We start from the raw sequence: 26,820 nt of genomic DNA, 5'->3' as shown, positions 1-26,820 counted from the left end.
TGCTGCATGATTACAGTGGCCATCTTGAGTAACCCAAGGGTCATAAGACACCTCCTGCGGTATTAGCATATTTTCATACAGCAGCTGCTTTATAAACTACGTACATCTCTGAGATAGTGTGTGTGTATATATATATATATATATATATATATATATACACACACACAATATTTTTAATGGGATGCATTCACAACTTCAAGCTGCATGTTTACATTATGCTCCTGTTTAGCATAACATAACCTTGAAAATGACATCTAAAATATATATCCATCAGCTAACATCTACTATTTATCTAATTTATGTCTTGCCGCTTTCCCAATTCTTAATTAGAAAGGATGAGGGTCTTTCCCGTTTATGTGTGAACCGTTCCATAGCCTGCCCTATACAACGGAAAAGCATACAATTTCTGCCTCACTTTATTATTAAATAAATATCTAGCAAACACTGTGCAGAAGTCATTCAGCACTGAATATCTTATTTTCCATCATAAGTCCCTGGCAGGAAACAGCCATTGTTGTTGAGGTAAATTAAATATCATCCATTTGCTCAGAAAAAACATTAGGAATTGGGTAGGCAATGTTTCTTCCTCCTTCTTTGATCCCAACACTTAAGGATGCTCTGCAGACAAAGCCATTGGGACAAGGTTCAGATTGTCCTCCGATAGTGAAGAAATGTGATAGCAGTCACTTTCTGGTGTCACTTGTCCGGCTGTCTCTTTAACACACTGATAAATGCGTCTTTAGGCACTTCCACATTGCCGATTCTCCGCATCTTCTTCTTCCCTTCAGCTTGCCGCTTCAGCAACTTCATTTTTCTTGAGACGTCACCACCATACTGCAACAAGATGATACAGTTTAGCTAGATAAGATTTGCACATAAATGTGTTAAACATTACTTGACAGCCTTCCTCTTTAGCAAGTCACCCCCATGAAACCCATTGGTGAAGTTTCTGGTAACCCTGTACTCAACTGACAGTTCAAAGGCTCTGACAGTATGAATGGGAGCGATCATGGCTCATGGAACGATATACACAAACTACTAGGACATTGGTGCATGCTCTGTATCTGTTCTCCAATTATTTATTAACCGTTTCTTATATAGCGCAGCATATTCCGTTGCGCTTTACAATTGGAAATCAGGTGTCACATTAGCTACGCTTTTCCATTATGAGCGGTTGGAGTCTCTCGTCCAGCCATGCGGGCATCTATCCTTTCTCCATGTTTGCGGACAGGTTTTAGTACAGGTAAAAAGTGGGAGTTCTAGTTAAATACTAGAGCAGGTGTCAGGAAACTTTTTTACCTTTTACCCCAAAATATATTTAGATACGCCGACATTACCCCCTTAACTTGAAAAGAAGGAAATCATATATTATTGTGCATTTATACTGGTTATCACTATTTATATGGGATTTCTGAGATACTGACTGTGTGAGTGTATATATATATATATATATATATATATATATATACATACACACAGTAGGGCAAAAAAGTATTTGGACAGTCACCGATTGTGCAAGTTGACCCACTTAAAAAGAGGAGCGAGGTCTGTAATTTCCATCATAGGTACACTTCAACGGTGAGAGACAGAATCTGAAAAAAAACAAAACTAGGAAATCACATTGCATGATTTTTAAACAATTTACTTGTATATTCTTGTGGAAAATAAATATTTGGACACCTACCAAGCAGCAAGATTTCTGGCTCTCACAGACCTGTTACTACTTCTTTAAGAAGCTCTTCTATACTCCACAACTGGTTATCTGTATAAAAGACACCTGTCCACACCCTCAAACAGTCAGACTGCTACCTCTCCACCATGGCCAAGACCAGAGAGCTGTCTAAGGACACCAGGGACAAAATTGTAGAGCTGCACAAGGCTGGGATGAGCTACTCGACAATAGGCAAGTAGCTTGGTGAGAAGAGATCAACTGTTGGCGCAATTATAAAAAAATGGAAGAAATACTAGATCACTGACAATCTCCCTCGACCTAGGGCTCCATGCAAGATCTCACCTTGTAAGGTATCAATGATCTTGAGAACGGTGAGGAATCAGCCCAGAACTACACAGGGGGAGCTGGTCAATGATCTCAAGAAAGCTGGGACCACAGTTACAAAGGTTACCATTAGTAACACACTACGTCGTCATGGATTGAAATCCTGCAGCGCCCGAAAGGTCCCCCTGCTTAAGCCAGCACATGTCCAGGCCCGTATAAAGTTTGCCAGTGACCACCTGGATGATCCAAAGGAGGATTGGGAGAATGTCATGTGGTCAGATGAGAGCAAAATTAAACTTTTTGGTATAAAATCCCCTCACCGTGTTTGGAGGGAGGAGAATGATGAATGGCATCCCAAGAACACCATACCCACTGTGAAGCATGGGGCTGGACACATCATGCTTTGGGGCTGCTTTTCTGCAAAGGGGACAGGATGACTGGTCCATATTAAGAAGATAAACAATAATTAAAACCAAGGTTTTAATAGGAAGCGCTGTCCAGACACATTAATTTAAAAATATATATTTATTCTCTGACGTCCTAAGTGGATGCTGGGACTCCATAAGGACCATGGGGAATAGCAGCTCCGCAGGAGACTGGGCACAACTAAAAGAAAGCTTTAGACTACTGGTGTGCACTGGCTCCTCCCACTATGACCCTCCTCCAGACTTCAGTTAGAATCTTGTGCCCGGCTGAGCTGGATGCACACTAGGGGCTCTCCTGAGCTCCTAGAAAGAAAACCTAAAATATACTTTTTATTTTACAGTGAGATCTGCTGGCAACAGACTCACTGCAGCGAGGGACTAAGGGGAGAAGAAGCGAACCTACCTAACTGGTGGTAGTTTGGGCTTCTTAGGCTACTGGACACCATTAGCTCCAGAGGGATCGACCGCAGGACCCGACCTTGGTGTTCGTTCCCGGAGCCGCGCCGCCGGCCCCCTTACAGAGCCAGAAGCAAGAAGTGTTCCGGAAAATCGGCGGCAGAAGACTTCTGTCTTCAACAAGGTAGCGCACAGCACTGCAGCTGTGCGCCATTGCTCCTCATGCACACCTCACACTCCGGTCACTGATAGGTGCAGGGCGCTGGGGGGGGGGCGCCTTGAGGGCAATATAAAAGACACCTTGGCTGGCAAATCTACACCATATATAGTCAGAAAGGCTATATAGGTGTAAAAATACCCCTGCCAGAATTCCAGAAAAAGCGGGAGAAGTCCGCCGGAAAAGGGGCGGGGCTATCTCCCTCAGCACACTGGCGCCATTTTTCCCTCACAGCTCCGCTGGAAGGACGCTCCCTGGCTCTCCCCTGAAGTTGTCAAGCTACATAAGGGTAAAAAAGAGAGGGGGGGCACTAAATTTAGGCGCAGTATATATAAAATAAGCAGCTATAAGGGAAAACACTCATTTATAGTGGGATCCCTGTGTTATATAGCGCTCTGGTGTGTGCTGGCATACTCTCTCTCTGTCTCCCCAAAGGGCTTTGTGGGGTCCTGTCCTCTGTCAGAGCATTCCCTGTGTGTATGCGGTGTGTCGGTACGGCTGTGTCGACATGTTTGATGAGGAGGCTTATGTGGAGGCGGAGCAGATGCCGATAAATGTGATGTCACCCCCTGCGGGGTCGACACCTGAGTGGATGGTGCTGTGGAAGGAATTACGCGACAGTGTCGACTCCTTGCATAAAAGGTTTGACAACATACCAAATGTGGGACAGCCGGCTTCTCAGCCTGTGCCTGCCCAGGCGTCTCAAAACCCATCAGGGGCTCTAAAACGCCCGCTACCTCAGATGGCAGACACAGATGTCGACACGGATACTGACTCCAGTGTCGACGACGATGAGACTAATGTAACTTCCAGTAGGGCCACACGTTACATGATTGAGGCAATGAAAAATGTGTTGCACATTTCTGATGTTACCCCAGGTACCACAAAAAAGGGTATTATGTTTGGAGAGAAAAAACTACCAGTAGCTTTTCCTCCATCTGAGGAGTTAAATGAAGTGTGTGAAGAAGCGTGGGCTTCCCCTGATAAGAAACTGGTAATTTCTAAGAGGTTACTAATGGCGTACCCTTTCCCGCCAGAGGATAGGGCACGTTGGGAAACATCCCCTAGGGTGGATAAAGCGCTCACACGCTTGTCAAAGAAGGTGGCACTACCGTCTCCGGATACGGCCGCCCTGAAGGAATCCGCTGATAGAAAGCAGGAGGCTATCCTGAAATCTATATATACACACACACACACAGGTGTTATACTGAGACCAGCTATTGCTTCAGCATGGATGTGCAGTGCTGCAGCTGCGTGGTCAGATTCCCTGTCGGAAAATATTGATACCCTAGACTGGTAGAGCATATTAAAGACGCACTTTTATATATGAGGGATGCACAGAGGGATATTTGTCGGCTGGCATCAAAAATTAGTGCAATGTCCATTTCTGCCAGGAGAGGGTTATGGACTCGGCAGTGGACAGGAGATGCAGATTCTAAAAGGCACATGGAAGTTCTGCCTTATAAGGGTGAGGAGTTGTTCGGGGATGGTATCTCGGACCTCGTTTCCACAGCAACAGCTGGGAAGTCTACATTTTTACCCCATGTTCCCTCACAGCCAAAGAAAGCACCGTATTATCAGGTACAGTCCTTTCGGCCCAATAGGGGCAAGCGGGTTAAGGGCGCGTCCTTTCTGCCCAGAGGCAGAGGGAAAAAGCTGCAGCATACAGCCAGTTCACAGGAGCAAAAGTCCTCCTCCGCTTCCTCTAAGTCCACAGCATGACGCTGGGGCTCCACAGGCGGAGCCAGGTACGGTGGGGGCCCGTCTCAAATATTTCAGCAATCAGTGGGCTCGCTCACGGGTGGACACTTGGATATTTCAAGTAGTATCTCAGGGGTACAAGCTGGAATTCGAGACGTCTCCCCCCCGCCGTTTCCTCAAATCTGCCTTACCAACCACTCCCTCAGGCAGGGAGGCAGTGTTACAGGCAATTCACAAGCTGTATTCACAACATGTGATAGTAAAGGTGCCCCTACTTCAACAAGGACGGGGTTACTATTCCACAATGTTTGTGGTACCGAAACCAGACGGTTCGGTGAGACCCATTTTAAATTTGAAATCCTTGAACACATATATAAAAAAATTCAAGTTCAAGATGGAATCGCTCAGGGCGGTTATTGCAAGCCTGGACGAGGGGGATTACATGGTATCACTGGACATCAAGGATGCTTACCTGCATGTCCCCATTTACCATCCTCACCAGGAGTACCTCAGATTTGTGGTACAGGATTGTCATTACCAATTCCAGACGTTGCCGTTCGGTCTATCCACGGCTCCGAGGGTCTTTACCAAGGTAATGGCCGAAATGATGATACTCCTTCGAAAGAAGGGAGTTTTAATTATCCCGTACTTGGACGATCTCCTGGTAAAGGCGAGGTCCAGGGAGCAGTTGTTGGTCGGGGTAGCACTATCTCGGGAGGTGCTACAACAGCACGGCTGGATTCTAAATATTCCAAAGTCACAGCTGGTCCCTACGACACGTCTACTGTTCCTGGGGATGGTTCTGGACACAGAACAGAAAAAAGTGTTTCTCCCGGAGGAGAAGGCCAAGGAGCTGTCATCTCTAGTCAGAGGCCTCCTAAAACCAAAACAGGTGTCGGTACATCACTGCACGCGGATCCTGGGAAAGATGGTAGCTTCCTACGAAGCAATTCCATTCGGCAGGTTCCATGCAAGAACCTTTCAGTGGGACCTGTTGGACAAGTGGTCCGGATCGCATCTTCAGATACATCGGCTGATAACCCTGTCTCCAAGGACAAGGGTGTCTCTGCTGTGGTGGCTGCAGAGTGCTCATCTTCAAGAGGGCCGCAGATTCGGCATACAGGACTGGGTCCTGGTGACCACGGATGCCAGCCTTCGAGGCTGGGGGGCAGTCACACAGGGAAGAAACTTCCAAGGACTATGGTCAAGTCAGGAGACTTCCCTGCACATAAATATTCTGGAACTAAGGGCCATTTACAATGCCCTAAGTCAGGCAAAACCCCTGCTTCAAAACCAGCCGGTACTGATCCAGTCAGACAACATCACGGCGGTCGCCCATGTAAACCGACAGGGCGGCACGAGAAGCAGGACGGCGATGGCAGAAGCCACAAGGATTCTCCGATGGGCGGAAAATCACGTGTTAGCACTGTCAGCAGTGTTCATTCCGGGAGTGGACAACTGGGAAGCAGACTTCCTCAGCAGGCACGACCTCCACCCGGGAGAGTGGAGACTTCATCCAGAAGTCTTCCAACTGATTGTAAACCGTTGGGAAAGGCCACAGGTGGACATGATGGCGTCCCGCCTAAACAAAAAGCTAGAAAAGTATTGCGCCAGGTCAAGAGACCCGCAGGCGATAGCTGTGGACGCTCTAGTGACACCGTGGGTGTACCGGTCGGTTTATGTGTTCCCTCCTCTTCCTCTCATACCAAAGGTACTGAGGATAATAAGGAGAAGAGGATTAAGAACTATACTCATTGTTCCGGATTGGCCAAGAAGAGCTTGGTACCCGGAACTTCAAGAAATGATCTCAGAGGACCCATGGCCTCTGCCGCTCAGACAGGACCTGCTGCAGCAGGGGCCCTGTCTGTTCCAAGACTTACCGCGGCTGCGTTTGACGGCATGGCGGTTGAACACCGGATCCTGAAGGAAAAGGGCATTCCGGAGGAAGTCATTCCTACGCTGATTTAAGCTAGGAAAGAAGTAACCGCAAACCATTATCACCGCATATGGCGAAAATATATTGCGTGGTGTGAGGCCAGGAAGGCCCCAACGGAAGAATTTCAGCTGGGCCGTTTCCTGCACTTCCTAGACATAACTTTTGCCCATTAATCTGACGTGAATCTAGCCTTCTACGTCATACAGTTCAGGAATCATATCTCCTTAAAACATGTCCTTGTCTCACCATGGGGTCTATTTACTAAGCATTGGAGAGAGAGAGAAAGTGTTGAGAGATAAAATACCAGCAACCAGCGGTCATTTTTCAAACACGGCCAGTAACATGGCAGTTAGGAGCTGATTGGCTGGTACTTTATCTCTCTGCACTTTACTTTCTCTCCAATAAATAGACCACCATGTCCTTAAACTCATGCTCAGCCGTTACTCTCTCCTCCCCTTTGCCTTCAAGTTCCATGAAAGGATTTTTCTTCTCAAACCTATTCAGTATCCCACACCACTACTAAACTGAAAATTTTCTCACAATGATCACCAATGACATTCTAAACACTGAATCTCAGGTGGACTTCCATATGCTCATCCTCCTTAATCTGTTTACCGCCTTTGACACTAGTGACCATATTCTATTCTTTCATATGCTCCATGACTGTCTTCTCTTGGATCTCCTGGTACCTCTCCAACTCATCATTCTCAGTCTCTACCGCTGCCTCCCACAACTCGTTTTCTCCCTCGCCACACAGTATTTGCCTCTTTCTCTCTGCAACCTCTTATACTGGTTACCTACAGCCCTCGGAATCCAGTTTAAACTAGTTCCTACAGACACTTCACATCTACTCTGGTTACTCTTCCGATGCCTGCATCCAAGATTTCTCCTGTTTCCCTCTCCTCTGGAATACTGTCCCTCACCAAGTCAGACTTTCTTCAACTGTCCCTAGCTTAACTAAAGCCTATCTGTCCTTATCCTAACTCCTTCTCCTACCCATCTTGTCTCCTAACCAGTTCATCCTCTGTCTATCCCATCCCTTTAGAATGTAGCTCTCAGGAAGGGCCCTGGTCCCCCTTGTTCCTTCTCCTGTCCTGCACTATCCTTAACACCAATGCTCCTTGTCTTTTGTCTCCTCCTCCCCCCTTTGCTACCCTGTTTCTCTCTGCTCGCCCATATGTTGGGTACAGGATCATTGCGAGCTGTTGTGCCTTCTGTGACTCACCATGGCCTGCTGACTCTAGTTACAGCGAGATGTCCTACCCTTTTTCCTGTACTTGTCACTCTGTGTGCGGTTTTATTGCAATGTTTGTATTTATACGGTGTACGTTTTTGGTTAACCCTTGTACGGCACTGCATTCACCCTGTGGTGCCTAATATTAAAAGGTCATAATAACATCTTGGCAGATGAGGGGGGCATTAAATGATAATTAGGCACTATGGGCCTGATCAGGTCCTGCATACATCTCAGATGGTTACTGAACTGCGCAGGATTAGCATGTGCAGATCACTGGAGATGACGATGGTTGCAGTGCCCCCTAATCCGCAGCATGATTGATGTGGCCATATGGGGGCGGGTAAGGCCAGTGTGTTGGCCCCACTTTATAGGCCTGCTCAAGCCAGGGTTTGTGTCTGGTGACAGATTTCCTGGCCTCTGCTGCATGATTACAGTGGCCATCTTGAGTAACCCAAGGGTCATAAGACACCTCCTGCGGTATTAGCATATTTTCATACAGCAGCTGCTTTATAAACTAGGTACATCTCTGAGATAGGGTGTGTGTGTGTGTGTATATATATATATATATATATATATACATACACACACACACACAATATTTTTAATGGGATGCATTCACAACTTCAAGCTGCATGTTTACATTATGCTCCTGTTTAGCATAACATAACCTTGAAAATGACATCTAAAATATATATCCATCAGCTAACATCTACTGTTTATCTAATTTATGTCTTGCCGCTTTCCCAATTCTTAATTAGAAAGGATGAGGGTCTTTCCCGTTTATGTGTGAACCGTTCCATAGCCTGCCCTATACAACGGGAAAGCATGCAATTTCTGCCTCACTTTATTATTAAATAAATATCTAGCAAACACTGTGCAGAAGTCATTCAGCACTGAATATCTTATTTTCCATCATAAGTCCCTGGCAGGAAACAGCCATTGTTGTTGAGGTAAATTAAATATCATCCATTTGCTCAGAAAAAACATTAGGAACAAATCATCAAAATTGGGTAGGCAATGTTTCTTCCTCCTTCTTTGATCCCAACACTTAAGGATGCTCTGCAGACAAAGCCATTGGGACAAGGTTCAGATTGTCCTCCGATAGTGAAGAAATGTGATAGCAGTCACTTTCTGGTGTCACTTGTCCGGCTGTCTCTTTAACACACTGATAAATGCGTCTTTAGGCACTTCCACATTGCCGATTCTCCGCATCTTCTTCTTCCCTTCAGCTTGCCGCTTCAGCAACTTCATTTTTCTTGAGATGTCACCACCATACTGCAACAAGATGATACAGTTTAGCTAGATAAGATAAGCACATAAATGTGTTAAACATTACTTGACAGCCTTCCTCTTTAGCAAGTCACCCCCATGAAACCCATTGGTGAAGTTTCTGGTAACCCTGTACTCAACTGAAAGTTCAAAGGCTCTGACAGTATGAATGGGAGCGATCATGGCTCATGTAACGATATACACAAACTACTAGGACATTGGTGCATGCTCTGTATCTGTTCTCCAATTATTTATTAACAGTTTCTTATATAGCGCAGCATATTCTGTTGCGCTTTACAATTGGAAATCAGGTGTCACATTAGCTACGCTTTTCCATTATGAGCGGTTGGAGTCTCTCGTCCAGCCATGCGGGCATCTATCCTTTCTCTATGTTTGCAGACAGGTTTTAGTACAGGTAAAAAGTGGGAGTTCTAGTTAAATACTAGAGCAGGTGTCAGGAAACTTTTTTACCTTTTACCCCAAAATATATTTAGATACGCCGACATTACCCCCTTAACTTGAAAAGAAGGAAATCATATATTATTGTGCATTTATACTGGTTATCACTATTTATATGGGATTTCTGAGATACTGACTGTGTGAGTGTATATATATATATATATATATATACAGTAGGGCAAAAAAGTATTTGGACAGTCACCGATTGTGCAAGTTGACCCACTTAAAAAGAGGAGCGAGGTCTGTAATTTCCATCATAGGTACACTTCAACTGTGAGAGACAGAATCTGAAGAAAAAAAACAAAAAACTAGGAAGTCACATTAAAAATCATGCAAACAATTTACTTGTATATTCTTGTGGAAAATAAATATTTGGACACCTACCAAGCAGCAAGATTTCTGGCTCTCACAGACCTGTTACTACTTCTTTAAGAAGCTCTTCTGTACGCCACAACTGGTTATCTGTATAAAAGACACCTGTCCACACCCTCAAACAGTCAGACTGCTACCTCTCCACCATGGCCAAGACCAGAGAGCTGTCTAAGGACACCAGGGACAAAATTGTAGAGCTGCACAAGGCTGGGATGAGCTACTCGACAATAGGCAAGTAGCTTGGTGAGAAGAGATCAACTGTTGGCGCAATTATAAAAAAATGGAAGAAATACTAGATCACTGACAATCTCCCTCGACCTAGGGCTCCATGCAAGATCTCACCTTGTAAGGTATCAATGATCTTGAGAACGGTGAGGAATCAGCCCAGAACTACACAAGGGGAGCTGGTCAATGATCTCAAGAAAGCTGGGACCACAGTTACAAAGGTTACCATTAGTAACACACTACGTCGTCATGGATTGAAATCCTGCAGCGCCCGAAAGGTCCCCCTGCTTAAGCCAGCACATGTCCAGGCCCGTATAAAGTTTGCCAGTGACCACCTGGATGATCCAAAGGAGGATTGGGAGAATGTCATGTGGTCAGATGAGAGCAAAATTAAACTTTTTGGTATAAAATCCCCTCACCGTGTTTGGAGGGAGGAGAATGATGAATGGCATCCCAAGAACACCATACCCACTGTGAAGCATGGGGCTGGACACATCATGCTTTGGGGCTGCTTTTCTGCAAAGGGGACAGGATGACTGGTCCATATTAAGGAGATAAACAATAATTAAAACCAAGGTTTCTCTGACGTCCTAGTGGATGCTGGGACTTCCGTAAGGACCATGGGGAATAGCGGCTCCGCAGGAGACTGGGCACAAAAAGTAAAAGCTTTAGACTAGCTGGTGTGCACTGGCTCCTCCCCCTATGACCCTCCTCCAAGCCTCAGTTAGATTTTTGTGCCCGAACGAGAAGGGTGCATGCTAGGTGGCTCTCCTGAGCTGCTTAGAAGTAAAAGTTTAAATAGGTTTTTTATTTTCAGTGAGTCCTGCTGGCAACAGGCTCACTGCATCGTGGGACTAAGGGGAGAAGAAGCGAACTCACCTGCGTGCAGAGTGGATTGGGCTTCTTGGCTACTGGACATTAGCTCCAGAGGGACGATCACAGGTTCAGCCTGGATGGGTCCCGGAGCCGCGCCGCCGGCCCCCTTACAGAGCCAGAAGAGCGAAGAGGTCCGGAGAAATCGGCGGCAGAAGACGTTCCTGTCTTCAGATAAGGTAGCGCACAGCACTGCAGCTGTGCGCCATTGCTCTCAGCACACTTCACACTCCGGTCACTGAGGGTGCAGGGCGCTGGGGGGGAGCGCCCTGAGACGCAATAAAACATGTTTAAACCTTATATGGCTAAAGAAATACATCACATATAGCTCCTGGGCTATATGGATGCATTTCACCCCTGCCAGTTTTCCTAAAAAAAGCGGGAGAAAAGGCCGCCGTGAAGGGGCGGAGCCTATCTCCTCAGCACACAAGCGCCATTTTCCCTCACAGTTCCGCTGGAAGGAAGGCTCCCAGACTCTCCCCTGCAGTCCTGCTACAGAATCAGGGTAAAACAAGAGAGAGGGGGCACTATTGGCAGCTAATATAAAACAGCAGCTATAAAGGGAGTAACACTTACATAAGGTTATCCCTGTATATATATAGCGCTCTGGTGTGTGCTGGCAAACTCTCCCTCTGTCTCCCCAAAGGGCTCGTGGGGTCCTGTCCTCTTTCAGAGCATTCCCTGTGTGTGTGCTGGGTGTCGGTACGATTGTGTCGACATGTATGAGGAGGAAAATGATGTGGAAGCAGAGCAATTGCCTGTGTTAGTGATGTCACCCCCTAGGGAGTCGACACCTGACTGGATGGTCGTATTTAAAGAATTACGTGACAGTGTCAGCACTTTGCAAAAAACTGTTGACGACATGAGACAGCCGGCAAATCAATTAGTGCCTGTTCAGGCGTCTCAGACACCGTCGGGGGCGCTAAAACGCCCGTTACCTCAGATGGTCGACACAGACCCAGACACGGATACTGAATCCAGTGTCGACGGTGAGGAGACAAACGTAATGTCCAGTAGGGCCACACGTTACATGATCACGGCAATGAATATTTCTGACACTACAAGTACCACAAAAAAGGGTATTATGTGGGGTGTGAAAAAACTACCAGTAGTTTTTCCTGAATCAGATTAATTAAATGAGGTGTGTGATGAAGCGTGGTTTCCCCCCGATAAAAAACTGCTGATTTCTAATAAATTATTGGCACTATACCCTTTCCCGCCAGAGGTTAGGGCGCGTTGGGAAACACCCCCTAGGGTAGATAAGGCGCTCACGCGCTTATCAAAACAAGTGGCGTTACCGTCTCCCGATACGGCCGCCCTTAAGGAACCAGCTGATAGAAGGCTGGAAAATATCCTAAAAGGTATATACACACATACTGGTGTTATACTGCGACCAGCAATCGCCTCAGCCTGGATGTGCAGTGCTGGAGTGGCTTGGTCGGATTCCCTGACTGAAAATATTGATACCCTGGATAGGGACAGTATATTATTAACTATAGAGCATTTAAAGGATGCATTACTATATATGCGAGATGCACAGAGGGATATTTGCACCCTGGCATCTAGAGTGAGTGCGATGTCCATTTCTGCCAGAAGAGCGTTATGGACGCGACAGTGGTCAGGTGATGCGGATTCCAAACGACATATGGAAGTATTGCCGTATAAAGGGGAGGAGTTATTTGGGGTCGGTCTATCGGACCTGGTGGCCACAGCAACGGCTGGAAAATCCACCTTTTTACCCCAGGTCACCTCTCAGCAGAAAAAGACACCGTCTTTTCAAACTCAGTCCTTTCGTTCCCATAAGGGCAAGCGGGCAAAAGGCCACTCATTTCTCCCCCGGGGCAGAGGAAGGGGAAAAAGACTGCACCAGGCAGCCTCTTCCCAGGAGCAGAAGCCCTCCCCCGCTTCTGCCAAGTCTTCAGCATGACGCTGGGGCCTTACAAGCGGACTCAGGCACGGTGGGGGGCCGTCTCAAGAATTTCAGCGCGCAGTGGGCTCACTCGCAAGTGGACCCCTGGATCCTGCAGGTAGTATCACAGGGGTACAAATTGGAATTCGAGACTTCTCCCCCTCGCCGGTTCCTGAAGTCTGCTCTACCAACGTCTCCCTCCGACAGGGAGGCGGTAGTGGAAGCTATTCACAAGCTGTATTCCCAGCAGGTGATAATCAAGGTACCCCTCCTACAACAGGGAAAGGGGTATTATTCCACGCTGTTTGTGGTACCGAAGCCGGACGGCTCGGTGAGACCAATTTTAAATCTAAAATCCTTGAACACTTACATAAAAAGGTTCAAATTCAAGATGGAGTCATGGATTGTCCACGGCACCACGGGTCTTTACCAAGGTAATGGCCGAAATGATGATTCTTCTTCGAAGAAAAGGCGTCTTAATTATCCCTTACTTGGACGATCTCCTGATAAGGGCAAGGTCCAGGGAACAGTTAGAGGTCGGAGTAGCACTATCTCAGGTAGTGCTACGTCAGCACGGGTGGATCCTAAATATCCCAAAATCACAGCTGATTCCAACAACACGTCTACTGTTCCTGGGGATGATTCTGGACACAGTCCAGAAAAAGGTGTTTCTCCCGGAGGAGAAGGCCAGGGAGTTATCCGAGCTAGTCAGGAAACTCCTAAAACCAGGCCAAGTGTCAGTGCATCAATGCACGAGAGTCCTGGGAAAAATGGTGGCTTCTTACGAAGCGATTCCATTCGGAAGATTCCATGCAAGAACTTTTCAGTGGGATCTGCTGGACAAATGGTCTGGATCGCATCTTCAGATGCATCAGCGGAAAACCCTATCTCCAAGGACAAGGGTGTCTCTCCTGTGGTGGTTACAGAGTGCTCATCTTGTAGAGGGCCGCAGATTCGGCATTCAGGATTGGATGCTGGTGACCACCGATGCCAGCCTGAGAGGCTGGGGAGCAGTCACACAGGGAAGAAATTTCCAGGGCTTGTGGTCAAGCATGGAAACGTCTCTTCACATAAATATCCTGGAACGAAGGGCCATTTACAATGCCCTAAGTCAAGCAAGGCCTCTGCTTCAGGGTCAGTCGGTATTGATCCAATCGGACAACATCACGGCAGTCGCCCACGTCAACAGACAGGGCGGCACAAGAAGCAGGAGGGCAATGGCAGAAGCTGCAAGGATTCTTCGCTGGGCGGAAAATCATGTGGTGGCACTGTCAGCAGTGTTCATTCCGGGAGTGGACAACTGGGAAGCAGACTTCCTCAGCAGACACGACCTCCACCCGCGGGAGTGGGGACTTCACCCAGAAGTCTTTCAAGTGATTGTAAACCGTTGGGAAAAACCAAAGGTGGACATGATGGCGTCCCGTCTCAACAAAAAACTGGACAGATATTGCGCCAGGTCAAGGGACCCTCAGGCAATAGCGGTGGACGCTCTGGTAACACCGTGGGTGTACCAGTCGGTGTATGTGTTCCCTCCTCTGCCTCTCATTCCAAAAGTACTGAGAATCATAAGAAGGAGAGGAGTGAAGACTATACTCGTGGCTCCGGATTGGCCAAGAAGAACTTGGTACCCGGAACTGCAAGAGATGCTCACGGAGGACCCGTGGCCTCTACCTCTAAGAAAGGACCTGCTCCAGCAGGGACTTTGTCTGTTCCAAGACTTACCGCGGCTGCGTTTGACGGCATGGCGGTTGAACGCCGGATCCTGATGGAAAAAGGCATTCCAGATGAAGTCATCCCTACCCTGATAAAAGCCAGGAAGGATGTAACTGCGAAACATTATCACCGCATTTGGCGAAAATATGTTTCCTGGTGTGAGGCTAAGAAGGCCCCCACAGAGGAATTTCAACTGGGTCGTTTCCTGCAAGCAGGACTGTCTATGGGCCTAAAATTAGGATCCATTAAGGTTCAAATTTCGGCCCTGTCGATCTTCTTCTAGAAAGAACTGGCTTCATTGCCTGAAGAAAAGGAAAATTGCAGAAGACTCTTGTGTGGGTGCACTCTTGTTAGTTATGTAGTATTCTAGCTAAGTATAAAATTCATTTTTATTAGATATTCATTTAAAATAAATCCACACTCTCATATTCCACCACCGTTTGTTACAAACACCAAAAACTGAGGGCCATTGTTTAGTTTTTTTATATATATTTTAGTTTACATAGGTTTTTCTAAAATTATTGGAAAAATTGTAAATGTTCTGGTTAGTCTATCAGTATTGACTATTAGGGAGATGTAGACACTAGGATTCTACACCCGACCCTCTCCAACCAGCACAAGCTAGGCTTGTTTTAATGGGACCTTGAAGGGTCAAGGAATTAGTGAGCGGACCGGTGTCACACATATATAACTCAGGTGAGCTACATGTGTGTAGAGTGAGACGGTGTTTGTGTATGATGCTTGGAGATTGTATATACCAAGCTTTTATGATATCCTAGAGATTGGGATATTGTAAATTTGTACAAAGTAGGATCCGGAGAAGGGTCGAAAGGAGGAGGGAGGGAAAGGAAAGGAATGAGAGGGGAAGGAGTGGAGAAAAATTGGAAAAACAGAGGAGAGAGAGAGAGAATGTGGTGATCCTGCTGTTGGTTTGCGGTCGAGATGGGTCACAAATTACAACACCGGGTATTCTCTGGGGGTCCCCCTCACAGGTACTGACCCAGCCCACCACCGTTTTGCTTCCAAGATCGGGCGAGATCGGGCTCTTTCGATGGGGTATGGTAGTAATTGGACACCAATTGTCAACTCACCAATGAGAGTGCACCTAATAAAGATTTAACGAAAGGCAAATGGCAGATCTACTGTCTATGTTAGGCACAGGATTGCCCTGTGGATCATAGATGAGAGTCTGCGGATATAGGAAGAAGTAAAGTTACACAGGATCAAAGGTAGGGCTAAGGCAGATATATATCCCAGTCTTTATGCAAATGCTGTCATCTGGTAGTATGTTACAGACACACCCTAGCCATTCTAAATAATGTCTCAAAATTTCTTATGAGTATACATTAATTGAAATGTGCAATATTGCAGTAGACTACATGTACTGCTGTTGGTTCACACCAATTTAAGATCCCTCCAAAGAAAAAAGGGAGGGAGAAAAGGGGAAGAGAAAGGGGGGGGGAAGATACATTTTTTGGAAACAGATGTAAATTACACAGTACACCTTTCTTCATGAATAATAGCAAGCACACAGATAATGATGGATACACATGTGCACCACTGTTCTCATGTGCAAATAGATATCTCACATGTAAAGAATGTGCAGGGCTAATCAAATAATATATAGGTATTTAAATGTACAAGCCCACACCTATACAAGGTATAATAGTTATTATTGATATTACAAATGATGTGAGAATCAATTAACAGACTAAAGCGATTGGCTGGCTTTGGACCAAACGGTTATTTAAACCAGACCTGTCACTCAGAATAACACTCTGGAAGTGAACAAGCCCGCAGGACGGGTGAAACGCGTTTTCCTCCACCTAATCTGGGACCAGGAACTTTCTCCACTGATCCTGAGACCAGGGACACTAGGAGTATCATACAGACCCCGATAACCTCTAACTGACCCAGGGACCTGGGCAGGGACCGGTATCCCTTTGATTTATCCGATTCTCACATCATTTGTAATATCAATAATAACTATTATACCTTGTATAGGTGTGGGCTTGTACATTTAAATACCTATATATTATTTGATTAGCCCTGCACATTCTTTACATGTGAGATATCTATTTGCACATGAGAACAGTGGTGCACATGTGTATCCATCATTATCTGTGTGCTTGCTATTATTCATGAAGAAAGGTGTACTGTGTAATTTACATCTGTTTCCAAAAAATTTATCTTCCCCCCCTTTCTCTTCCCCTTTTCTCCCTCCCTTTTTTCTTTGGAGGGATCTTAAATTGGTGTGAACCAACAGCAGTACATGTAGTCTACTGCAATATTGCACATTTCAATTAATGTATACTCATAAGAAATTTTGAGACATTATTTAGAATGGCTAGGGTGTGTCTGTAACATACTACCAGATGACAGCATTTGCATAAAGACTGGGATATATATCTGCCTTAGCCCTACCTTTGATCCTGTGTAACTTTACTTCTTCCTATATCCGCAGACTCTCATCTATGATCCACAGGGCAATCCTGTGCCTAACATAGACAGTAGATCTGCCATTTGCCTTTCGTTAAATCTTTATTAGGTGCACTCTCATTGGTGAGTTGACAATTGGTGTCCAATTACTACCATACCCCATCGAAAGAGCCCGATCTCGCCCGATCTTGGAAGCAAAACGGTGGTGGGCTGGGTCAGTACCTGTGAGGGGGACCCCCAGAGAATACCCGGTGTTGTAATTTGTGACCCATCTCGACCGCAAACCAACAGCAGGATCACCACATTCTCTCTCTCTCCTCTGTTTTTCCAATTTTTCTCCACTCCTTCCCCTCTCATTCCTTTCCTTTCCCTCCCTCCTCCTTTCGACCCTTCTCCGGATCCTACTTTGTACAAATTTACAATATCCCAATCTCTAGGATATCATAAAAGCTTGGTATATACAATCTCCAAGCATCATACACAAACACCGTCTCACTCTACACACATGTAGCTCACCTGAGTTATATATGTGTGACACCGGTCCGCTCACTAATTCCTTGACCCTTCAAGGTCCCATTAAAACAAGCCTAGCTTGTGCTGGTTGGAGAGGGTCGGGTGTAGAATCCTAGTGTCTACATCTCCCTAATAGTCAATACTGATAGACTAACCAGAACATTTACAATTTTTCCAATAATTTTAGAAAAACCTATGTAAACTAAAATATATATAAAAAAACTAAACAATGGCCCTCAGTTTTTGGTGTTTGTAACAAACGGTGGTGGAATATGAGAGTGTGGATTTATTTTAAATGAATATCTAATAAAAATGAATTTTATACTTAGCTAGAATACTACATAACTAACAAGAGTGCACCCACACAAGAGTCTTCTGCAATTTTCCTTTTCTACATATACTCCCTGACTCTGGGTGCACCACCAGGCAGAATTAATTAAGAGGGATATTCTCCCCTGTATACTTATAAAATCTCTGGTATAACAATTGAACCTGACTAGTGCGGAATCAAACCTTTTGTCTTTTCTGATTCATTGCCTGAAGTTCAGACATTTGTCAAGGGGGTACTGCATATACAACCTCCTTTTGTGCCACCAGTGGCACCTTGGGATCTCAATGTAGTTTTAGGGTTCCTAAAATCACATTGGTTTGAACCACTCACCACTGTGGAATTAAAATATCTCACATGGAAGGTGGTCATGCTGTTAGCTCTGGCGTCAGCCAGGCGTGTCTCAGAAATGGCGGCTTTGTCATATAAAAGCCCTTACCTAATTTTTCATTCAGACAGGGCAGAATTGAGGACTCGTCCTCAATTTCTCCCTAAGGTGGTTTCAGCGTTTCACATGAACCAACCTATTGTGGTGCCTGCGGCTACTAGGGACTTGGAGGACTCCAAGTTGTTGGACATAGTCAGGGCCCTGAAAATATATGTTTCCAGGACGGCTGGAGTCAGAAAATCTGACTCGCTGTTTATCCTGTATGCACCCAACAAGCTGGGTGCTCCTGCTTCTAAGCAGACGATTGCTCGTTGGATTTGTAGTACAATTCAGCTTGCACATTCTGTGGCAGGACTGCCACAGCCAAAATCTGTTAAAGCCCATTCCACAAGAAAAGTGGGCTCATCTTGGGCGGCTGCCCGAGGGGTCTCGGCTTTACAACTTTGCCGAGCAGCTACTTGGTCAGGGGCAAACACGTTTGCAAAATTTTACAAATTCGATACCCTGGCTGAGGAGGACCTGGAGTTCTCTCATTCGGTGCTGCAGAGTCATCCGCACTCTCCCGCCCGTTTGGGAGCTTTGGTATAATCCCCATGGTCCTTACGGAAGTCCCAGCATCCACTAGGACGTCAGAGAAAATAAGAATTTACTTACCGATAATTCTATTTCTCATAGTCCGTAGTGGATGCTGGGCGCCCATCCCAAGTGCGGATTGTCTGCAATACTTGTATATAGTTATTGTTACAAAAAATCGGGTTGTTTATTGTTGTGAGCCATCTTTTCAGAGGCTCCTACGTTTATCATACTGTTAACTGGGTTCAGATCACAGGTTGTACAGTGTGATTGGTGTGGCTGGTATGAGTCTTACCCGGGATTCAAAATCCTTCCTTATTATGTACGCTCGTCCGGGCACAGTATCCTAACTGAGGCTTGGAGGAGGGTCATAGGGGGAGGAGCCAGTGCACACCAGCTAGTCTAAAGCTTTTACTTTTTGTGCCCAGTCTCCTGCGGAGCCGCTATTCCCCATGGTCCTTACGGAAGTCCCAGCATCCACTACGGACTATGAGAAATAGAATTATAGGTAAGTAAATTCTTATTTTTAATAGGAAGCGCTGTCCAGTCACATTAATTTAAAAATATATATTTATTATTTCTCTGACGTCCTAAGTGGATGCTGGGACTCCGTAAGGACCATGGGGAATAGCGGCTCCGCAGGAGACTGGGCACAACTAAAAGAAAGCTTTAGACTACTGGTGTGCACTGGCTCCTCCCACTATGACCCTCCTCCAGACTTCAGTTAGAATCTTGTGCCCGGCTGAGCTGGATGCACACTAGGGGCTCTCCTGAGCTCCTAGAAAGAAAGTATATTTTAGGTTTTTTATTTTACAGTGAGATCTGCTGGCAACAGACTCACTGCAGCGAGGGACTAAGGGGAGAAGAAGCGAACCTACCTAACTGGTGGTAGTTTGGGCTTCTTAGGCTACTGGACACCATTAGCTCCAGAGGGATCGACCGCAGGACCCGACCTTGGTGTTCGTTCCCGGAGCCGCGCCGCCGGCCCTCTTACAGAGCCAGAAGCAAGAAGTGTTCCGGAAAATCGGCGCCAGAAGACTTCTGTCTTCAACAAGGTAGCGCACAGCACTGCAGCTGTGCGCCATTGCTCCTCATGCACACCTCACACTCCGGTCACTGATGGGTGCAGGGCGCTGGGGGGTGTGGGGGGGGGCGCCCTGAGGGCAATATAAGACACCTTGGCTGGCAAATCTACACCATATATAGTCAGGAAGGCCATATAGGTGTAAAAATACCCCTGCCAGAATTCCAGAAAAAGCGGGAGAAGTCCGCCGGAAAAGGGGCGGGGCCATCTCCCTCAGCACACTGGCGCCATTTTTCCCTCACAGCTCCACTGGAAGGACGCTCCCTGGCTCTCCCCTGAAGTTGTCAAGCTACATAAGGGTAAAAAAGAGAGGGGGGCACTAAATTTAGGCGCAGTATATATAAAATAAGCAGCTATAAGGGAAAACACTCATTTATAGTGGGATCCCTGTGTTATATAGCGCTCTGGTGTGTGCTGGCATACTCTCTGTCTCCCCAAAGGGCTTTGTGGGGTCCTGTCCTCTGTCAGAGCATTCCCTGTGTGTATGCGGTGTGTCGGTACGGCTGTGTCGACATGTTTGATGAGGAGGCTTATGTGGAGGCGGAGCAGATGCCGATAAATGTGATGTCACCCCCTGCGGGGTCGACACCTGAGTGGATGGTGCTGTGGAAGGAATTACGCGACAGTGTCGACTCCTTGCATAAAAGGTTTGACGACATACCAAATGTGGGACAGCCGGCTTCTCATCCTGTGCCTGCCCAGGCGTCTCAAAAGCCATCAGGGGCTCTAAAACGCCCGCTACCTCAGATGGCAGACACAGATGTCGACACGGATACTGACTCCAGTGTCGACGACGATGAGACTAATGTAACTTCCAGTAGGGCCACACGTTACATGATTGAGGCAATGAAAAATGTGTTGCACATTTCTGATGTTACCCCAGGTACCACAAAAAAGGGTATTATGTTTGGAGAGAAAAAACTACCAGTAGCTTTTCCTCCATCTGAGGAGTTAAATGAAGTGTGTGAAGAAGCGTGGGCTTCCCCTGATAAGAAACTGGTAATTTCTAAGAGGTTACTAATGGCGTACCCTTTCCCGCCAGAGGATAGGGCACGTTGGGAAACATCCCCTAGGGTGGATAAAGCGCTCACACGCTTGTCATAGAAGGTGGCACTACCGTCTCCGGATACGGCCGCCCTGAAGGAATCTGCTGATAGAAAGCAGGAGGCTATCCTGAAATCTATATATACACACACACACACAGGTGTTATACTGAGACCAGCTATTGCTTCAGCATGGATGTGCAGTGCTGCAGCTGCGTGGTCAGATTCCCTGTCGGAAAATATTGATACCCTAGACAGGGACACTATATTGCTAACCGTAGATCATATTAAAGACGCACTTTTATATATGAGGGATGCACAGAGGGATATTTGCCGGCTGGCATCAAAAATTAGTGCAATGTCCATTTCTGCCAGGAAAGGGTTATGGACTCGGCAGTGGACAGGAGATGCAGATTCTAAAAGGCACATGGAAGTTCTGCCTTATAAGGGTGAGGAGTTCGGGGATGGTATCTCGGACCTCGTTTCCACAGCAACAGCTGGGAAGTCTACATTTTCACCCCATGTTCCCTCACAGCCAAAGAAAGCACCGTATTATCAGGTACAGTCCTTTCGGCCCAATAGGGGCAAGCGGGTTAAGGGCGCGTCCTTTCTGCCCAGAGGCAGAGGGAAAAAGCTGCAGCATACAGCCAGTTCACAGGAGCAAAAGTCCTCCCCCGCTTCCTCTAAGTCCACAGCATGACGCTGGGGCTCCACAGGCGGAGCCAGGTACGGTGGGGGCCCGTCTCAAATATTTCAGCAATCAGTGGGCTCGCTCACGGGTGGATCCCTGGATATTTCAAGTAGTATCTCAGGGGTACAAGCTGGAATTCGAGACGTCTCCCCCCCGCCGTTTCCTCAAATCTGCCTTACCAACCACTCCCTCAGGCAGGGAGGCAGTGTTACAGGCAATTCACAAGCTGTATTCACAACATGTGATAGTAAAGGTGCCCCTACTTCAACAAGGATGGGGTTACTATTCCACAATGTTTGTGGTACCGAAACCGGACGGTTCGGTGAGACCCATTTTAAATTTGAAATCCTTGAACACATATATAAAAAAATTCAAGTTCAAGATGGAATCGCTCAGGGCGGTTATTGCAAGCCTGGACGAGGGGGATTACATGGTATCACTGGACATCAAGGATGCTTACCTGCATGTCCCCATTTACCATCCTCACCAGGAGTACCTCAGATTTGTGGTACAGGATTGTCATTACCAATTCCAGACGTTGCCGTTCGGTCTATCCACGGCTCCGAGGGTCTTTACCAAGGTAATGGCCGAAATGATGATACTCCTTCGAAAGAAGGGAGTTTTAATTATCCCGTACTTGGACGATCTCCTGATAAAGGCGAGGTCCAGGGAGCAGTTGTTGGTCGGGGTAGCACTATCTCGGGAGGTGCTACAACAGCATGGCTGGATTCTAAATATTCCAAAGTCACAGCTGGTCCCTACGACACGTCTACTGTTCCTGGGGATGGTTCTGGACACAGAACAGAAAAAAGTGTTTCTCCCGGAGGAGAAGGCCAAGGAGCTGTCATCTCTAGTCAGAGGCCTCCTAAAACCAAAACAGGTGTCGGTACATCACTGCACGCGGATCCTGGGAAAGATGGTAGCTTCCTACGAAGCAATTCCATTCGGCAGGTTCCATGCAAGAACCTTTCAGTGGGACCTGTTGGACAAGTGGTCCGGATCGCATCTTCAGATACATCGGCTGATAACACTGTCTCCAAGGACAAGGGTGTCTCTGCTGTGGTGGCTGCAGAGTGCTCATCTTCAAGAGGGCCGCAGATTCGGCATACAGGACTGGGTCCTGGTGACCACGGATGCCAGCCTTCGAGGCTGGGGGGCAGTCACACAGGGAAGAAACTTCCAAGGACTATGGTCAAGTCAGGAGACTTCCCTGCACATAAATATTCTGGAACTAAGGGCCATTTACAATGCCCTAAGTCAGGCAAAACCCCTGCTTCAAAACCAGCCGGTACTGATCCAGTCAGACAACATCACGGCGGTCGCCCATGTAAACCGACAGGGCGGCACGAGAAGCAGGACGGCGATGGCAGAAGCCACAAGGATTCTCCGATGGGCGGAAAATCACGTGTTAGCACTGTCAGCAGTGTTCATTCCGGGAGTGGACAACTGGGAAGCAGACTTCCTCAGCAGGCACGACCTCCACCCGGGAGAGTGGAGACTTCATCCAGAAGTCTTCCAACTGATTGTAAACCGTTGGGAAAGGCCACAGGTGGACATGATGGCGTCCCGCCTAAACAAAAAGCTAGAAAAGTATTGCGCCAGGTCAAGAGACCCGCAGGCGATAGCTGTGGACGCTCTAGTGACACCGTGGGTGTACCGGTCGGTTTATGTGTTCCCTCCTCTTCCTCTCATACCAAAGGTACTGAGGATAATAAGGAGAAGAGGATTAAGAACTATACTCATTGTTCCGGATTGGCCAAGAAGAGCTTGGTACCCGGAACTTCAAGAAATGATCTCAGAGGACCCATGGCCTCTGCCGCTCAGACAGGACCTGCTGCAGCAGGGGCCCTGTCTGTTCCAAGACTTACCGCGGCTGCGTTTGACGGCATGGCGGTTGAACACCGGATCCTGAAGGAAAAGGGCATTCCGGAGGAAGTCATTCCTACGCTGATTTAAGCTAGGAAAGAAGTAACCGCAAACCATTATCACCGCATATGGCGAAAATATATTGCGTGGTGTGAGGCCAGGAAGGCCCCAACGGAAGAATTTCAGCTGGGCCGTTTCCTGCACTTCCTACAGTCAGGGGTGACTATGGGCCTAAAATTGGGTTCCATTAAGGTCCAGATTTCGGATCTATCAATTTTCTTCCAGAGAGAACTGGCTTCACTACCTGAAGTTCAAACTTTTGTTAAGGGAGTGCTGCATATCCAGCCCCCTTTTGTGCCTCCAGTGGCACCTTGGGATCTCAACGTGGTGTTGGATTTCCTAAAGCCACATTGGTTTGAGCCACTTAAGACCGTGGAATTGAAATATCTCACGTGGAAAGTGGTCATGTTGTTGGCCTTGGCTTCGGCCAGGCGTGTATCAGAATTGGCGGCTTTGTCATGTAAAAGCCCTTATCTGATTTTCCATATGGATAGGGCAGAATTGAGGACTCGTCCCCAATTTCTCCCTAAGGTGGTATCAGCCTTTCATCTGAACCAACCTATCGTGGTGCCTGCGGCTACTAAAGACTTGGAGGCTTCCAAGTTGTTGGACGTAGTCAGGGCCCTAAAAATTTATGTTTCCAGGACAGCTGGAGTCAGAAAGACTGACTTGCTATTTATCCTGTATGCGCCCAACAAGTTGGGTGCACCTGCTTCAAAGCAGACTATTGCTCGCTGGATCTGTAGTACGATTCAGCTTGCACATTCTGCGGCTGGACTGCCGCATCCTAAATCAGTGAAAGCCCATTCCACGAGGAAGGCTGCCCGAGGGGTCTCGGCTCTACAACTTTGCCGAGCAGCTACTTGGTCGGGGTCAAAACACATTTGCTAAATTCTACAAGTTTGACTCCCTGGCTGAGGAGGACCTTGAGTTTGCCCATTCGGTGCTGCAGAGTCATCCGCACTCTCCCGCCCGTTTGGGAGCTTTGGTATAATCCCCATGGTCCTTACGGAGTCCCAGCATCCACTTAGGACGTCAGAGAAAATAAGAATTTACTCACCGGTAATTCTATTTCTCGTAGTCCGTAGTGGATGCTGGGCGCCCATCCCAAGTGCGGATTGTCTGCAATACTTGTATATAGTTATTGTTTAACTAAAGGGTTATTGTTGAGCCATCTGTTGAGAGGCTTAGTTGTTATCATACTGTTAACTGGGTATTGTATCACGAGTTATACGGTGTGATTGGTGTGGCTGGTATGAGTCTTACCCGGGATTCAAAATCCTTCCTTATTGTGTCAGCTCCTCCGGGCACAGTGTCCTAACTGAAGTCTGGAGGAGGGTCAAAGTGGGAGGAGCCAGTGCACACCAGTAGTCTAAAGCTTTCTTTTAGTTGTCTATCATCAACTGAACATTGGTCTCTATCTTGCAATAGCCCCTGAAAATTGCCATACACGGGAGGTATGAGTTAAATTTACCAGTGATTTCTGCAAAAGCAACAATTGAATACATTGGATCCACTTACTAATGGACTAACATGTTAAAAACGAATGGATGACTATATCAATTATGAGCAAGATTGCATGCCCTTACTAACTGACTAACAATTGGACTTTTTATGCTACTCTAACATTGGTTATTATACTGTTGATCATATCATATTATTTGTTATTTATGTAAAATATATGGCCATATATGCTTCTTTTTAAAAAAAATAAATAAATATATATTTTTAAATTAATGTGACTGGACAGCGCTTCCTATTAAAACCTTGGTTTTAATTATTGTGAATTTGCTTGCTAAAGGGGTTTTGCAATAATCCCTTATCAGGAAGCTGCAGCCCAGTCCCAGATTTACGTCTGCCAGTAAGAGAAGGATCAGGCGCCGAGTATATTTTGTGTCATATTAAGGAGAGGATGAATGGGGCCATATATCGTGAGATTTTGGGCAAAATCCTCTTTCCCTCAGTAAGAGCATTGAAGATGGAACGTGGCTGGGTCTTCCCCAAACACACTGCCCGGGCAACTAAGGAGTGGCTCCGTAAGAAGTATTTCACGGTCCTGCATTTCAACCCAATCGAAAATCTGTGGAGGGAGTTGAAAGTCCGTGTTGCCCGGCGACAGCCCCAAAACATGACAGATCTAGAGAAGATCTGCATGGAGTGGGCCAAAATACCTGCTACAGTGTGTGCAAACCTGGTCAAGAACTACAGGAAATGTTTGACCTCTGTAATTGCCATCTGTGGTTATATTACAAAGTATTGAGTTAAACTTTTTGATTGTCCAAATATTTATTTTCTGCAACAATATACAAATACATTTTTTAAAATCATACAATGTGATTTCCTACATACATTATATATATTTATTTATTTGATAGTGAAGAAAAGGGCACCTCCTAGTGTCTTAGATATATAGTGTGAACCCAGTATTGATGAATGCAAACTGCTTATCTGATACAGTCTTTCTTCGGTCATATGACCAATATGGGTGTGATATAAAAAGATAAAACAAACATAACATAGCGCGTACAGTTTTCATACCACTGTTACTAATAAAATTAGTTGTATATGAAAAACCTAAGGACAAGCTTGTCCTAAATGATGTCATCCACAGCCAGGGATATCAAAGGTTTTTACACAGTTTTAATACAACAAATAAAAACAATGGTAAAAATGCAAGCATACAAGATAGAAAACAATTTAAGCTTATCTGTCCACATAGAAATTCGGATACATCCTGTCTCCAATAAGTTTCGAAAGTGGTAAAAATGCAAACGTACAAGATAAAAAAAAAAATTTAAACGCTTATCTGTCCATATAGAGGTTCAGGGACTCTATATGGACAGATAAGCTTTTAAACATGTTTTATCTTGTTATATGTTATGTTTGTTTTATCTTTTTATATCACACCCGTATTGGTCATATGACCGAAGAAAGACTATATCAGATAAGTAGTGTCCATTCATCAATACTGGGTTCACACTATCTAGGGTATTCAATTATCCGCAAATTCGCGGCAATTTTTCACCCGAAAATTTTTCGCGGCAATCGGACGAAAATTGACGCGAAAACGCTCCGTTTTTCGACCTATTCAATTCCAAACGGGTTTC

At 46.2% G+C, this 26,820-nt stretch overlaps 1 protein-coding gene and 2 pseudogenes across 4 annotated transcripts in view; 1 reads left to right on the top strand and 2 right to left on the bottom strand.

Annotated features, from left to right (window-relative positions):
- Nucleotides 1-400: 400 nt before the first annotated feature.
- Nucleotides 401-26,820, bottom strand: part of GUF1 (GTP binding elongation factor GUF1) — a 178,148-nt gene continuing 151,728 nt past the window's right edge. For all 4 annotated transcript variants that reach the window (XM_063920983.1, XM_063920982.1, XM_063920981.1 and 1 more), the window contains one exon: nucleotides 401-9,183. In XM_063920983.1, coding sequence (XP_063777053.1) covers nucleotides 9,046-9,183 — 138 coding nt within the window. In that variant the 3' untranslated portion in view covers nucleotides 401-9,045. The remainder of the gene's footprint in view (nucleotides 9,184-26,820) is intronic.
- On the bottom strand, nucleotides 15,680-15,798 carry LOC134950711 (5S ribosomal RNA; annotated as a pseudogene).
- LOC134950700 (5S ribosomal RNA) lies at nucleotides 17,312-17,430 on the top strand (annotated as a pseudogene).

The sequence above is a fragment of the Pseudophryne corroboree genome, chromosome 1 (assembly GCF_028390025.1).
Source record: "Pseudophryne corroboree isolate aPseCor3 chromosome 1, aPseCor3.hap2, whole genome shotgun sequence".
In the NCBI taxonomy this organism is placed as follows: domain Eukaryota; kingdom Metazoa; phylum Chordata; class Amphibia; order Anura; family Myobatrachidae; genus Pseudophryne; species Pseudophryne corroboree.
The sequence above is the reverse complement of the archived record's forward strand: the minus strand, read 5'-3'. Positions and strand labels throughout refer to the sequence as shown.